The sequence below is a fragment of the Marmota monax genome, unplaced genomic scaffold (assembly GCF_021218885.2).
Source record: "Marmota monax isolate L192 unplaced genomic scaffold, Marmota_monax_Labrador192_F-V1.1 WCK01_AAM20220418_F8-fsc00020, whole genome shotgun sequence".
Lineage (NCBI taxonomy): Eukaryota > Metazoa > Chordata > Mammalia > Rodentia > Sciuridae > Marmota > Marmota monax.
In genome coordinates, this window is record NW_026692912.1 from 22,351,413 (window position 1) to 22,366,912 (window position 15,500).

Sequence of the window (15,500 nt, forward strand, 5' to 3'; positions counted from 1 at the left end):
ACTGGGCCCAGACTCAGTGACCTGTCCATCATTCCATGCAGCCCGGGTGGGACTGCAAATTCCCAGCCATGGCCCTGGGGTCTCGGCCTCCACTTCTGAGCTTCTGCAGCCGGAGTGGGCCAGCCCTGTCTGTAGCTCGCTGTCTCCCTGCTCCTGCCAGTTCCTCCCAGCATTGAGAATGAGGACCTGGAGGAGGTGGTCAGGGTCACCGAGGGACAGACAGCCCAGCTGACGTGCAATGCCACGGGTAAGGCTGTGCCATGTGCTAGGCCAGGATGCGGGGTGGGCCTTGGAAGGGAGGGTCCTGGATGGAACCGCCACCCCGCCCTGCTGCCCTCACTTGGCCTCTCTGCACCTTGGCCCCTGTGCCTCGCCCCTGCCCCTCTGCACTCACTGACTCTGCCCTATGTGCCCCCACCCCGTACCTGACTACTGGTCTCAGCCTCCAGGACCCTCCATGGGAGTCTACGGCTGGCCCTGTGCACCCAGAAGAATGCCTCCTTAGGCCCCCACAGAGCCAGGGCCTCTCTGCCTCAGCAGCCACCACAGGAGACCATAGTGGCCTTGTGACATTTGAGCTCCTTAGGGACCCCACTCCTTGTCACCGTGGTTTCCCCAGTGCCTGGAAGAGTAGGCTCCCATTAGTGCCTATGGACTCAGGGACGGATGGGTGGGTGGGTAGGCAGGTAGGTGGGTGGGTGGGTGGGCAGGGAGCAGGTCAGTGGATGGAGGGGTGGATGAAGGGAGGAATGCAGGAATAACTTGCCCTTCCAACTGGCCCAACTGTACCAGGCCATCCCTCCCACTCCTGGGTAGGAAAAGGGAGCCAGTCCCGGAGGAAGGGCTCCCGCCAGGCCTGGTGTCCGCTGGTTTCCTGCTGCTTCTTGGCCTGTAGACCTGGACGAGAATTGTGTCCCTTGCCCTATCCGGAAGCATCCTCTGACCCCTGAGGCCACCCTGGTCAGATCTTGCTGAATGGTCCCGATCTCTGCCCTGCACGCAGGCCACCCCCCACCCAAGGTCACGTGGTTCAAAGACGGGCGGCCGCTGGCTGGTGGAGACGATGCAGCCCTCCTGCAGATCCCGCAGGCCAGCTTGTCCAGTGCCGGTCACTACTCTTGCGTGGCAGCCAACAGCATTGGGGAGAAGACCAAGCACGTCCAGCTTAGTGTCCTGGGTGAGCTCGGAGGCCCCTGGCCAGGGGGTGGTGGAGGGAGCTACACAGTGACAGTGGGGTGAATAGACACTGGCCATGAGCCATGCGCTCGGCTCAGTCCTTACAACCACGCTGGAGGGGAGAGGTGTCGTCCCACGTCCCAGATGAAGCTCTGGGCTCAGGCCAGGGTCCGGCCGGTGAGCTCACAGCCAGGCATCTGTCCCCCGAGGGCAGTGAGCACCTGTTGTCTTGTTAGGCTGGAGGGGAGAATCAACCAAGAGTCAGGCCTTGGCTCCCTTGAAAAATCTGCTTCCGGGTGGAAGGAAGAGCCCCTGGGGCTCAAGGAGGGAATTTCTCAGCCCTGCAGGGGCGCTCCCTCGCCCTCTCCCTGGCTCTGGGAGGGGCACAGACTGAGAAGGTGGGGTTCACTTAGTAGGCACTCTAGGGGCGCGGTCAGTGCACGGTGAGGGATGTGGTTACCGACCTGTCCTGCTTCCCGCCCTGAATGATCCCGCCACCAAGACTCCTGCCCTGCCCGCCCCTGCCCGCCAAGGGCCCGCCAAAGTCACTCCTCCCGTGGCCTGGCTCTGCCAAGGCTGCGTAGCAAGCCCAGAACCTCGGGGGGATGAGCAGCAGCCATTTTACCCCCCAAATGAGCCACCTCAGGTGTTGGCAGATTGGCTCGGCTATCACTTGTGCACTGTGTGCTTACATGAGGGGCGCTCCGGGGGACCCAGGCAGAAATGATCCCCTTCCCTGGTGGCTGCTCACTGCTGGAGAGTCTGGTGCTGGACGCCAGGCCTGAACTGGACACCAGGCACTCCAGTGTGGCTCCTCTGAGTCTCATTGTCCTGTTGGTATAGCGCAAATGACAGTGTCACCAAAGCCGAGAACCAGGATTCGAGGCCGTCCCGGTCCTCGGGGCCATGGCTGGGGATCTGTGCTCATGGGTCCCTTCCCACCCCCAGTGGCTCCCAGCATCCTGGGAGTGACGGAGGACAGTGCAGATGAAGAGGTGACCGTGATTATCAACAACCCCATTTCCCTGATCTGCGAGGCGCTGGCCTTCCCTTCCCCTAACATCACCTGGATGAAGGACGGGGTCCCTTTTGAGGCCTCCAAGAACATCCAGCTGCTTCCAGGTACCACCCCCTGGGAGCAGGGAGTGAGGGGACAGGTGACGGCTCACGAGGCTGGGTCAGAGGAAGGAGCCGTTGTGAGGTGTGGCTGCCGGGTGACCCTGGCCGCTGTCCCCTGAGCAGGTACCCAAGGGCTGCAGATCTTGGATGCCCAGAAGGAGGACGCCGGTCAGTACACCTGTGTGGTTACCAACGAACTCGGGGAGGCCATGAAGAACTACCACGTGGAGGTCCTCAGTGAGTCTGGGACGCGGGGACACTGGCTAGGCAGCCAGAAGGCTGCCCACGAACCCAGGGCCCTGCCTGACACCCAGGGCACCTTCCTCTGATGGGCACCAGGCTGCTGTGGGGACCCGTGCTTCCCCACTGTGGCACTGAGGACCCAGGAGGAGTGGGTAGGACCTGGGCCATGGGCACTCCTGGCCTCCCCCGGCCACTTCTGCTGTGAGTGTAACCAGAGGCCCTGCAGTTCAGACCTTCCAGAAGGACATCCGAAGCTGCCCCAGGAGTCCCCTGCCTTAGACCTCCCTGTCCCGTAGCCATGGCAGGTGGCCCATGAGTGGGTCGACCTCAGGGTCCCTCTCCCTGCCCCCCAAAGAGCAGCACCCAAGGCCTGCTTCAGGGGCTGCCCCGGGACCAGGCTGAGCGGGGTGTCCCCCCCAGGGCCACTCACTCCCTGCACCCTGGCTTTTCAGTTCCCCCTTCCATCTCCAAAGACGACCCCCTGGGGGCGGTCAGCGTGAAGGAGGTGAAGGCCAAGGTGAACAGCACGCTCACCCTGGAGTGCCAGTGCTGGGCCGCGCCCCCACCCTCCATCAGCTGGTACAAGGACGGGCAGGTGAGTGGCCGGGCCGGGCGGGCCCTCACCGGGGGTCCCACTGGCTCTGCTTGGAATCTTCCAGAAAAGAGCCCAGAAAACAGAGGGCCCCCGAGCTGGCCCGGGCACATGGACCCTGTCTATTTTGGTATAGACGCAGTTCCCGGTGGGTGGGGATGTCTCAGGAGCAGCGACCCTACTCCTCTTGCCCATTTCTTTCTTTTCCAATTTTTATTAATGTGGATCTGGTTTCACCAAGTTGCAGGGTGTCCCCATCCGTCTGTGAGGTGTTTTATTAAGATGTAAGCACCCTTGTCTGGGTGCTGTCTGCCCCCATCTCCCATCTCTGTAACCCCTTTGTCCCCGCAGCCCGTGGCCCCCGGGCAGCGCCTCCGTGTCCTAGGGGAGGGGCGGCTGCTCCAGATCCAGCCCACTCAGGTCTCCGACTCCGGCCGATACCTGTGCGTGGCCACCAACGTGGCTGGGGAGGATGACCAGGACTTCAACGTGCTCATCCAGGGTGAGCGTGGCCCGCGGGGCAGGGGTAGGTGGTGGCCAGCAGGGTGAGGGACCTGTTGTTCCCCAGTGCGACCCCTGGGGCAGCTGTCAGCATGGAGCACCAGCCCTTGGCAAGGGAGCCCACCAGGCACCGCCCCCATCCCAACAACCCCAGGCAGCAGCGCGCCACCCCGGCCCGCCACCGCTGGGCACGAGGCCCTGAGCCCAGGGCTCCGGCCCGGCACAGAACTAAGGAGAGCTGGATTGGATCTGGTGAACCCAAGCCTGGCCCAACCCCTGCAGATGCCCCTCACTTTATTAGGAAGCCCGGGGATCTGGTTCCAACGTCCAGGTTGAGAGTGAGCCTAGGGCCGCGAGTCGGCAACGCGGGAGCTGCTCACGGGCACTCACGGCCCTCGTGTTCTTTCCGCTTTTGTGAATGATGTTTTCCTTTGGGAAAAAAGTAAAGAGGAAGGGATGTAGGGAAGGAGAGAAGCGGGCAGGGAGACAGGGAGGTGGGGAGGCTGGGAGGCAGGGAGGCCGGGAGGCAGGGAGACTCAGGCAGGAAACTAGGGAGGCTGGTGGGCCCGTGGGGCTGCTGATGGGCCAGGTTTTGCTGGATGCTCGGGCAGTGGCCTGGCAGGAGGAACAACCCTGTTTCATTGCTGGCCCCCGGGCCCCACACCCTGGCTCCGTTGTCAACAGGCTGCATGACCTGGGCTGGCTGTGCCCTCCAAGCCTTAGTCTCATCCTTTGCCAAATGAAGGTGACAAAACAGCTGACATTGGGCCCATTCTGGTCCTGAAATCTGATGGTCTGGGCCTCTGTGGCGGTTAAATGCTGGCTGAAGTTTAGCATCGGCTTCCTGCCCTAGACGGTACTTCTGCGTCCCCAGGGGTCTTCAAGCCCCTCAGACACGAGCTCCTTAGGCCCCAGCACTACCCAGCGCCCAGCACAGAGTAGCTGCTCAATAGCACCAGCCAAGGAGGGAGTGCATTTAACAAAGACCTTGACCCAAGGCGATTCTGTGTCTCTGCGGCTGGCGGGACTCTCCGGGCAGAGGTGCAGTCCCCCTGCCGTGTTTCCCAACGGCTTTGTCTCCCCACCCAGTGCCCCCCATGTTCCAGAAGGTAGGAGAGGCTGATGCACCCTTCGAGATCCTGTCCCGCGAGGAGGAGGCCCTGGGTGGGGTGACGGAATACCGGGAGGTTGTGGAGAGCAACCCAGCCTACCTGTACTGCGACACCAATGCCATCCCGCCCCCCGAGCTCACCTGGTACAGGGAGGACCAGCCCCTCTCGGCCACGGATGGCGTCGCTGTGCTACAAGGTAGGCAGGCCTCTGAGAGAAGCTTGGGGCTCTCCTGTGAGCCACCTGCTGTGTGACCTGGAATGAGGTGTGTGGCCACTCGGGACGCTGGCTGCAGCTTGTAGCAGGCTGGCAGGGTCAGCCCTGGTCACTGTCTGCCGCAGGTTTTAGCGCAGAGCTTGCCACTCTGGGCCGTGCCCGCCTCTGGCCTCAGGATCCCGAATGACCTGGAGTGATCAGCAGAAGTGGCACCTCCCTCTTCTGTGGTCCTTTACCTAAGGTCTCAGCTGGGCTCAGCCCACAACCTCGAGGAGGCTCTTGCTGGGTCACGACTCATGAGGATTACTTTTTCTTTTTACCACCTCAAATATACGTTTATTTAAGGTTATTTAATTTTCAAATGAACTTTTTTATTTTGTGATCACTTTTCTGGATGACTTTGAATTAAAAGTCCCAGGGGATGGAACTGAGACCTATGGCTCCCTTGGACAGTCATCCGGCTCCCCTGGGTGGGCCAGGAGCCAGCTGGTACCCGAGGGGCAGGGCCCTGTGGTCCATGGCAGGGGAGACTGGACGATTTCCCAGCTTAGCATGTGTGCTGTGTCCTGCTGGGTCTGGGCAGCAGTGGGCTGCTGGGCGCATGGTCAGTCGCATGGCTGACCATGAGCAAGCCACACGAGGTTTGTACTTTGGCCCTTCAAAAGGAAGGAGGACTCCCTAGGCTCTGGGAGAGGCCATGCTTAGTCAAAGTCCCTGGTTCCTATTTGAAATCCCTGTAACAATCCCCTAACCTGCTACTGGCCTCTGACCTGGACACCAGCTCCAAATCCTAGTGCTCAGTGGGCTCAGTCACATTCTCGTCCCTAATGCAGATCCTGGCCACAGGTCAATCCCAACTGACAACTGAACCCAGGCCCAGCCACTGACCCTGCCTCTGGCCATTGACCTCCAACCCCAGCACTGACCTCTGACCCTGGCCACTGACCCTAATCCTCAGCATGTCATGGTGGTGGTCATAAGACAATGACCTGAATTCTGATCCTGACCTCAAACTCAACTGACTTCAACCCGGGAGCTGCCTGTCATTCCGGGCTCTGTCCCCTGGCACTCAATGGAGAGTGCTGGCTCTTGGTCACTCCAACTTGCTGCAGACCCAGCGTCTGCCCGCCTTGCCTCCCGGGCATCTCCTGGGCCATTAACCTGCTGCCCGTCCCCTGCCGTCCTCGGGAGGGGTCAGCTCCACACAGCCACAGACCTGAGCCTGGAGCGGCTGCTTTCTTGCTGGCCGCCGCTGGGAGCCTGTCTTCCTGTCTAAGGTGGACGGCGCAGCCCCACAGCGCCAGCGCCCTGGGTCCCGGCTCCCAGCAAGCCGTGAGCTGCCCTCGGACCTGATTCTCTCCATTGCACAGATGAGGCGGGAGTGGGAACTGTCCTCGGCCCCCTCCAGAGGAGAGAGCAGCTTCCTCGCTCTCGGGTGGGGCTCGCGGCCAGCCCAGGCCTCTGCCCTGTGTCCCTGCAGGAGGCCGGATCCTGCAGATCCCCCTGGTGCGGGCTGAGGATGCCGGGAGGTACTCGTGCAAGGCCTCCAACGAGGTGGGCGAGGACTGGCTGCACTACGAGCTGCTGGTGCTGAGTGAGTGCAGGGGTGGGGGGCTGCAGGCTGGGGCTCCCTCTGCAGGGCCAGGTCGCCCGAGTTCCCAGTGGGGCCTGAGCCAGCAGAACCGCTCACCCTCGGAGCTGTGGCCTCCTGGGAGGGCTTGGTGAGCAGGCACAGGAGCCCCAGGCACTGCCCTCAGCCCCAGGCCCACCCCAGCCCAGGAGCCTAGCCGCTCCTCACCCTCTCTCCCCCACCCAGCCCCACCTGTGATCTTGGGTGACACGGAGGAGCTGGTGGAGGAGGTGACCGTCAACGCCAGCAGCAGCGTCAGCCTCCAGTGCCCGGCCCTGGGCAACCCCCCGCCCACCCTCTCGTGGCTCCAGAACGGGCTGCCTTTTTCCCCAAGTCCACGGCTGCAGGTCCTAGAGGATGGACACGTGTTGCAGGTGGATACAGGACCCCCCCCCCCCGGGTTAAAGGTGTCACCTAGGATCCTAGGCTCCAGGGGGCACTCTCAGCCTCCAGTGTCCAGACAGGTGCAGCCCCCCCATAGCCGCCCACATCCAGTTTGCTACAGAGAAGGGCCCAACACCAACCTTGTGCCACAGAAAGAGTGTCACACAAAGCCCCAGATGGAGGGGCGTCACAGGGGTCCTCCTGGTCTCCATGGGCCACCTGCTGCTGCTATGGGGCAGCAAGGACAGGGCCTCACAGCAGCTTGAGGGCGGGGCGGGGAGGTCAAGGGGCCTGCCTCCAGCTCCCACCAGAGCCACCTGCCTGTGGCACCTGCAGGTGTCTACGGCAGAGGTGGCCGACGCTGCCAGCTACATGTGTGTGGCCCAGAACCAGGCAGGCTCTGCAGAGAAGCTCTTCACCCTCAGGGTCCAAGGTGAGCGGCTGCACCGGTGGCCCTGCCAGTGCTTTGTCCCTCCCGCGGGGCCTCTGGGACCTGCTCTCAGAGTTCAGGGATCCCAGCCTGACACCAGCTATGTCCTGAGCAGGGAGCGTTTGGGGCCATCCCTAGATGGTCCTGAGCAGCTGTCAGGCAGCTGGGGGACGGCTCTTCCCCGGGCTGACAGCACCAGTTCTTTAGGTTTATCTTTAGTTACAGGTGGACACAAGATCTTTATTGTAGGATCCAACCCAGTGCCTCACACAGGGTAGGCGAGGTTCTACCTCTGAGCCACAACCCCAGCCCCCTTACAGCACTATTTTTGAGCACCTACTGTATACCTGGCCTAGAGCTGAGTGTTCTCCTGGGTCCAGGCCTTCAGCTGAGTGGGGCTGAGCCTGGCTTTCACCCGTGGAAACACCTGGAGAGGCAGGCGGTGAGGGCGTGGGGCTTCCTGATGAGTCTGCATTCTTCAGTCTACATTCTCCCAGCTCAGATGCAGGGACAGCTGTGGCCTCAGGAGCGAAGCGGGCAGTGCTGAGCACTCAAGGTCACGGACCCAAGGCTGAACAGGAATTTTGTCTCTGCCACTGACAGCTGTGTGGGCTTGGAAGAGTGTCTGTCCCTCTCTGATCTCCAAGCCTCAGTGTGCTCATGTGGACAGTAGCTAGGACCCACAGAGGTTCTGCACAGAGCTGCAGGAAACCCCAGGAGCTTGATAGAGCTCGGTGTGTCACCTGCTGGCCCTCTGCCCCCGTCCCTGTGCATTCTGATGTCTGTCTTTTATCCCGGTGGCCATGGGGACAGTCCCACCACGAATCACAAGCCAGAACTCGGAGCAGGTCACCACCATCCTCAACAGCAGCGTCTCTCTCCCCTGTGAAGTCCACGCACACCCGAGCCCCGAGGTCACGTGGTACAAGGACGGCCAGGCCCTCTCCCTGGGGGAGGATGCTTTCCTCCTGCCTGGTGGGTAAACTGAGGCTTGGGCCCAGCTCTGGGCTGTGGCGGCTGCTGTTCCAACCCAGGGCAGGGCTGTGCAGCCGGGAGGGGTCGGGGTTGGGGGACAGTCCCTGGGGGCTGGCGCCAGGACTGACTCCTCTGCAGGCACCCACACGCTGCGGCTGGCGCGGGTCCAGCAGTCGGACTCTGGGACGTACCTGTGTGAAGCCCTCAACGCCGCTGGTCGCGACCAGAGAGCAGTGCAGCTGAGCGTGCTGGGTAGGCACTGCCCCGCGCAGCCTCTCCTGTGCTCCATCAACCCCGGCAGCAGTGCAGCAGAGGGCAGCTGGCACTATCTGCAGCTGGGCCCCCCGTCCTGAAGGGCGAGGACCCAGGTGGCACGGTCTAGCATGGAGGTTAAGACCAAAGCCTTGGGAGTTGGATGCACTGGGGTTTGAATCTCAGCTGCGTGTTCAGTTGCTCTGTGACCTTGGGCAAATTGCTCCCTCTCTCTGAGCCCCAGAGTTCTCATCTGTAAAGTGACCGTTTTATGATGCACACAGCACTTAACCCAGCACGGGGCTCGTGGTGGGCTTCCGTGATGGTCAAGGTGGGAGGCCCTTCTCTGGTCTCAAGAGATTCTTGGCCTGGGGCTTGTTAGGCTCCTTATCTTTAGAATCCTCCTGGGGAAAGTTGGCCCAAGGTGTCACAAGCCAGGACTCACTGGAAGGTTCTCTGTAGCTCTGTAGCTCCTTCATTTGCCTGTGCCCACCTGCTATGTGCAGGCAGGGGGCTTCTGCATTCCTCAGCCAGAGAGACGGGGGGGGGGGGGCTGGCTGGGACCCCTTGGAGGTCTCTGCCCCAACTGGGGGCTGCTCTTACAGGAAAGAGCCCAGGAGGGCTGTTCCTGTCTCCTCCCACCCCATCCCGGAGGCTGAGGCCCAGAGAGGGCAAGAGGCTCTCTCTGGCCATCCAGCAGGTCCGAGGGTGCTGCTCTGGGTTCTCTTCCTAGCTCCCCTGGGTCTGCACCAGCCACCAGGGTGGAGTCACTGTATGTCCCTCATGGGCCTCCAGAGGCCACTCACCCATGGTTGGGCCAGGGAGGACTTGGGGAAGACCACAGAGCCTCACTGGGCTGTCTTCTATCTTCAGTTCCCCCAACCTTTAGGCGGGCTCCCAACAGCCCCCAGGAGACAGTCCTGGTGCAGGTTGGGGACAAGGCTGTCCTAAGCTGTGAGACAGACTCGCTTCCAGAACCGGCTGTGACCTGGTACAAGGACCGGCAGCCCCTGGCCCTGGCACAGCGGACCCAGGTTCTGCAGAGTGGACAGAGGCTGGAGATCCTGGCCTCGCAGGTGAGAGCCATGAGCATACACCTCCAGCTCGGGAGGCCTGGGGGAGGGCGGTCGTGGCAGGGTGTGGGGCTCCCGCCTCCTAGACCTGCGCAGCCCAGACTGAGTGACAGTCTCCAGGGGAGACCTGGGAGGGGCCCCGGGCTCCGAGGTCAGACCCCAGCCCTGGCTCTGCCCGGCTCCGGGATGCCCTTGAGCAGGTCCGTTCCCTGCCACCTGGCTTGGTTTCCCAGGACCAAGAGTTTTTCCAAGTCCTCCTGGCTGGCCGTCTGAGGCTGCAGGAGTCTGTCCCAGGGCCCTTCCCTTCTGGTGTGGTCAGACACCCTCGAGGGTCTGCCGTGGACTGTCGGCCCTTCCTCTGGAAACGCACCCTGGGCTCCTCCTGCCAGCTCCAGCTGCACAGGGAGGTGGGCCTGGGCCCTGCGCCTCCCTGGGCCTCCTGAAGCTCTTGGGAAAGGCCAGAGGCCCCCATGTCCTCTGGCTGCCCAAGCAGGACTGGCTGTTTGGGGGGTCCCTGCTCTGGAGGTCTCTGAATCCTGGATGTTGTGGGGGCGCCCAGGCACCTCCCCCGCTGCAGGGCATCAGGTGCCTTTCCCGCCTCAGGTGTCGGACAAGGGCGTGTACAGCTGCCAAGTCAGGAATGCGGCGGGGGAGGCCACGCGCACCTTCATCCTCACCGTCCAGGGTAAGCTGCCAGCCTGGCCAGCAGGGCCAGGAGCCCCCGGAGCCCCAGGCCGCCAAGGATGAGGTTGACGATGGCTGGAAGGAGGTGGCATGGCCAGGTGCCACAGACTAGGCCTCGCAGGATCCAAAGAGGACCCCAGGGACCTGCTCTGTGGGGCTTAATGGAGGGACCGTGTCCCTCAGGTTTACCTTTGGTGAAGGGTCTAAGGGCCAGCGCCTGCTGCTGGGAGGTGGACGCACCTGACCTGCTATGAGGAGCTGGCCACCTGGCACCGGGGTGGGAGGCCTGGGCATGGCACCTCATGTCCCCCCAGCCCTGGGGCAGAACATAGAGGGCATTTGACAGGATGTGTTCTCAAGCTGAGGTGAAGGGACCTGTCCAAGCTGTCCGGGGAGCGGGGCCAGGTTCCTCGGGGTCAGCTGTGTCAGGGTGTAGACAGACCTAGCTGTGGGACGGAAGAACCCCACATTACGGGGACTAAAGGAGAACGAAGTCTGCCTCCCGTACAAACCCTGGGGGGTGTCTGTGCGGGGGCCACCTGGGGGACAGTGTCTGTGCGGGGACCACTCGGCTCCTCTGTCCTTTGGGCCTCCAGGTTCCTTCCCCCTTGTTAGTCCAGCCTCTCTTAGGGTACTGTCCCTGTTCACGTGGCTGATGTGGGGACACTGCATCCCGTCCTGCCTGCAGGAGGCAGGGAAGAGGGCCGGGGTGTGTGCTGGGCATCTGTCCCCCACAGGCACAGGAGGCTGGGAGGGCAGCTGTCCTCACTCACCAGCGCTCAGCTAGAGCTCTGCTGCAGCCCAGGAGGCGCAGGCTGTGGGATGGGGACACAGCTATCTGCCTCAGATGGCAAACAGCAGCCTCAGCCAGGCCAGCAGCCAGTGCATCCCATCCTGAGCCACACCGAATGTGACAATGGCTTACACCCGGGTGCTGCTCCAGGCCCACAGCCCCTCCTGACCTGCCTCAGTGGGCAGGGACGGCACGGGCTCCGTGTGGGAGGGCAAGGTGACTGTGTTCCACTGGTAACGCCTTCTTGGGTGCACAGCTTCATCCTGGCTGAGCAGGAGCTTGCTGGGATTGATTAGTGATGCCTGTCCTGGCACAGGTTCAGAGCTGTGGTGCGGGAGCCGTGCATTCACCACCCTGGGGCTGAGTGCACGCTGCCTGCGCGCTGCTTTTTCCATGGTTTGAAATAACCAGCAGCTGCTTCTTGATCCATGTGTGACTAAAACCACCCCTCCCCACGCCGTGCAGAGTGAGCCTGTTTGGGGGGTCCCTGCTCTGGAGGTTTCTGAGCTCCTAACCGTAGGGGAGGGGGCTCCAGGCCTCCGATCTGTCCGGAGGACGGACACGAGGAAGAGCCTCAGGGCTCTGGTATTCTGGCTTCGTTCCTGCAGTGCCCCCAACGTTTGAGAACCCCGAGACAGAGACAGTGAGCCAGACGGCGGGGAGCCCGCTGGTCCTAGCCTGTGATGTGTCAGGGGTCCCCGCGCCCACTGTTACGTGGCTGAAAGACAGAATGCCCGTGGGTGAGTGGACTGCCCCTCCTGAATTCCGCTGCAAAGCAGGGACGACGAAGCCACCGGGAAGTTGGTGGTCACGGATGTTCTTACTTGTCCAAGTCAAGGCTGGCAGTGTGCGGAGGCCCCTCCCCTGGTGTCTTTCCTATCAATGGTCCCGGCCCCAAACGCCCAGAACTCACCTGTTGGGGGCTTGGAGGGTCGCCGGCATGGGGGCCTCAGTCAGCCCCCGCCAGACAGGGACGTGCTCTGCCTAGTGCAGGCTGAGGCCCGGGGGAGGCTGCCAGGGGCTCCCAGGCTCCAGGTCAGGCACAGGACGTTGGCGGGGCATTCTGTGCTAAAACCAGCTGGACAGTCGAGAACAAGGTCCGGTGGACCACAGGGCGGGCAGCCAGAGAGGCTTCAGGGCAGGGGTGTGGAAGGGCGTCTGGGGAGGAGGAAGGAGAATGCGCTCCCAGCTAGTGAGCAGAGCCCCGGGGGGCGAGGTACCCACGTGGGGTCAGTGAGTGGCTGCTTCACCTGCTCAGAAGCCTGGACAGGTGTGGGAGTGGGGTGAGAGCTGGGCCTGCAGCAGTTCCTGGACACTGGGTCCCGTGGAGAGAGATGTCCCTGTGCAAGGACGTGGGGGTTGACAGGAACCGCGGTCAGGAGCTGAGGCAGGTTGAGACGTGTGAAGAGCAGCCCTGCCCCGGGGCCTTCCCCCCCACGGGCTCACGAGCTCGCGGGGCACTCACGGCCCTCTCTGCCCTGCAGAAAGCAACATGGAGCGCGGTGTGGTCTCTCGGGGAGGCCGCCTCCAGCTGAGCGGCCTGCAGCCGGCCCAGGCTGGCACCTACACCTGTGTGGCGGAGAACGCCCTGGCCGAGGCTCGCAAGGACTTCGTGGTGGCCGTGCTGGGTAGGCTGCGCCCACCACCCCTCTCCAACACCCCCACGGTAGCCCTGCCGCGGCCCCGGGCCTCACGCTGCCCCTGTCACAGTGGCCCCCCGGATAAGGAGCTCGGGCACCGCGCAGGAGCACAGCGTGTTGGAGGAGCAGGAGGTGCGGCTGGACTGCGAGGCCGAGGGGCAGCCGCCTCCCGACGTGGCCTGGCTGAAGGACGGCAGCCCGCTGGGCCAGGGCGCAGGCTCCCACCTCCGGTAAGGCCCATGTGCCCTCCCCAGGAGGCAGGGCCTCCGGCCCACGGGCGCCTGTCCTCGGCAATCCCTCCCCGCCTCCCTGCGGCAGGTTCTACCTGGACGGCGGCTCCTTGGTGCTGAAGGGCCTCAGGGCCTCGGACTCGGGCGCCTACACCTGCGTGGCCCACAACCCGGCTGGGGAGGACGCCAGGCTGCACACCGTGAACGTGCTGGGTAGGAGCAAGGCAGGAGCAGGCCCCGGGGTCCCAGGCCACAGCAGCCCGGCCAACATGGGGCCCCCATGGGGGCAGCTGGAGGGCGACAGGAGGGCCCGGTAGGGAGACCTGGGTTCAAGACTGGGTGACATCCACTCTGACCTTCCTGGGCCTCCTGGCCTCACCCTCCAGCCCAGGGTGCAGCCAAGTCTGGGGATAAAGGGAGACGAGAGAGGGCTGGGGCCAGGCCATGCCCCACAGTGGCTCACCCTTCGTGGGGGTGCAGAAGGCTCTGGGAACCCCCAACACAGTGGTTGCTGATGGCAGAAGGTCTGGGCAGGCCCCTGGGTGCCCTGGGAGCCCCTTTCCCCAGGCCCCCATCACCGTCTTTCCTCTGCCTCCCCCAGTTCCTCCCACCATTGATCAGGGAGCAGGCAGCGCAGGGACCCTGGTGAGCAGGCCGGGGGAGACAGTGACCATGGCGTGCCCTGTCCGGGGCTCTCCGCCCATCCACGTGAGCTGGCTCAAGGACGGCCTGCCCCTCCCGCTCTCCCAGCGCACCCTCCTCCACAGCTCTGGCCGCACCCTCAGGTAGGGGACAGGCTTCAGCCACTGGCCAGCCAGCTGCAGGCCCCAGACGCGCAAGTAGCTTGGTTTAAAATGCTTCTGCTCGGGTCCTAGAATAAAAATAGTAGCAACAGACAGATTTGATAGTGAGGAGAGAGAGGGGACCCGCCCCCAGATGGAGCTCTGGAAAGGAAGGGTCCTCTGCCCTCAGCGCTCGGACAGCTTGCTGGGGGTGGCACAGAGTGGGCAGAAGCACCGCGTCTTGCCTGACTCAGCCTGGCCAGGTGGAGAAAATCAGGGAGGGCTTTCTGGAAGAAGGTGCCTGGGCCAATTCATGCATCCAGTGACCCTGTGAAGTGCTTACTGTTCCATGCAGAGTTCCAGGCCCTGACAGAGCAGTGAGCACGACACAGCCCATGTCCCTGCATGTCACGGGCCAGGCAGGTACAGAACATCAGCATACAGAAGGACGTGTCACCAGCGGTGTGTGCTCTGGGGAGGCATAGACAGGGCAAGCTCTGGGGGTGGGGGCAGGGGCAGGGGCCGAGGAGGGTGCTATTTTAGGGTGGTCAGGGACAGGTGCTCAGGATGGGTGACGAGGTGCAGGCAGAGGGACAGCAGGTCCAAGAGCACCTGGGTGCTCAGGAGCACGGGGCGCAAATACCTGTTCACATCAACCCTTTGTCGCTTGGGTCTTTCGGGTCCTTCTCGCTGCAGCATGGACAGCAGGCCGGGGCCCCAGGGCAGATCTGGGAAGGCAGACGGTCACTGCAGCCCCCCAGGGTCAGAGCCGTGGTGTGGGGAGGGCAGCGGCCACGGGCAGGTCGCAGGCGTGTTTGGAGAGTGGCTGGTGGAGTTCCGCGTTCCGGAAGAGAACGCGTGGCTGTACTCCTCGCCGGGCTGGGTCTGACCTGGGGTGTTCAGTCCCCTGGGAGGCTGAGTCCTGTTTTCTGAGCGGGCGCTGTGGGGAGCAGGCTGCAGTGCCTGGGGATGTCAGCCTAAGTGACAGCAGAGGAGATGCTCAGGAGGTGACGAGGCCTGTCTGTGAACACCTGTTGCGTGGCAGCGTCCTGGAAGAGGCTAAAGCGGGGGACTTTCAAGGAGAATGAGGGCTGCCTGCGAGGCTTCCAAACAGGATCCGCGGCCACAAGGGCACTCGGCTGCCCCAGTGCCCGCCGGCCTGTTGGACAGCTGGTCTTGCCCAAGTGTGTTCTGGGCGCAGTGGTGCTCCTGGTGAAGCATCTTGTGACAGTCACTGTCGGGCGGTGGCGAGTGAGAGCCCTCCTTCATGACCCACCTTCCTTGGCTTGTTTCTGTGGGTGGCCTTGACCAAAGTGACTCCACTTTGATCCTGATGACCAGGCAGCTGAGGGCTCCTCAGAGGTCCAGGGTGATGCCGGCAGTGCTGCTCTCCCATCTGGAGTTCAGGGAGATAGACGTTTGGGGACTGTCAGAGCAGGGTGACACTGGACGCTGGGGCTGGCTCAACCGGCCCAGAGCGAGTGGGCTGCACCCACTGCTTGGGTTAGGACGCCCCCAAGGACCCAGGGAAGGGGTGCAGCCGGGGAGAAGATCCAGGGGCGCAGGCAGGAAGACGGGTTCAGGAGGGACACCCACTGCACGACAGGAGCCAGGCCCGAGCTGGTGGTCGGCTTGGTCACCAGGGCCATCTCTGCGCTGTGACAAGAGCG

General features: G+C 63.1%; 1 protein-coding gene across 5 annotated transcripts in view; it reads left to right on the top strand.

Moving 5' to 3' along the window:
• The window catches only part of Hmcn2 (hemicentin 2), a 138,069-nt gene that overhangs the window by 91,797 nt on the left and 30,772 nt on the right, over positions 1–15,500 (top strand). For all 5 annotated transcript variants that reach the window (XM_046451453.2, XM_046451451.2, XM_058581844.1 and 2 more), the window contains 19 exons: positions 161–247; positions 1,004–1,177; positions 2,125–2,298; positions 2,419–2,532; positions 2,991–3,133; positions 3,482–3,632; positions 4,721–4,939; positions 6,438–6,551; positions 6,774–6,961; positions 7,308–7,404; positions 8,215–8,376; positions 8,515–8,628; positions 9,502–9,704; positions 10,305–10,386; positions 11,787–11,918; positions 12,663–12,806; positions 12,889–13,048; positions 13,137–13,261; positions 13,650–13,833. In XM_046451453.2, the coding sequence (XP_046307409.1) occupies positions 161–247; positions 1,004–1,177; positions 2,125–2,298; positions 2,419–2,532; positions 2,991–3,133; positions 3,482–3,632; positions 4,721–4,939; positions 6,438–6,551; positions 6,774–6,961; positions 7,308–7,404; positions 8,215–8,376; positions 8,515–8,628; positions 9,502–9,704; positions 10,305–10,386; positions 11,787–11,918; positions 12,663–12,806; positions 12,889–13,048; positions 13,137–13,261; positions 13,650–13,833 (2,767 nt within the window). The remainder of the gene's footprint in view (positions 1–160; positions 248–1,003; positions 1,178–2,124; positions 2,299–2,418; positions 2,533–2,990; positions 3,134–3,481; positions 3,633–4,720; positions 4,940–6,437; positions 6,552–6,773; positions 6,962–7,307; positions 7,405–8,214; positions 8,377–8,514; positions 8,629–9,501; positions 9,705–10,304; positions 10,387–11,786; positions 11,919–12,662; positions 12,807–12,888; positions 13,049–13,136; positions 13,262–13,649; positions 13,834–15,500) is intronic.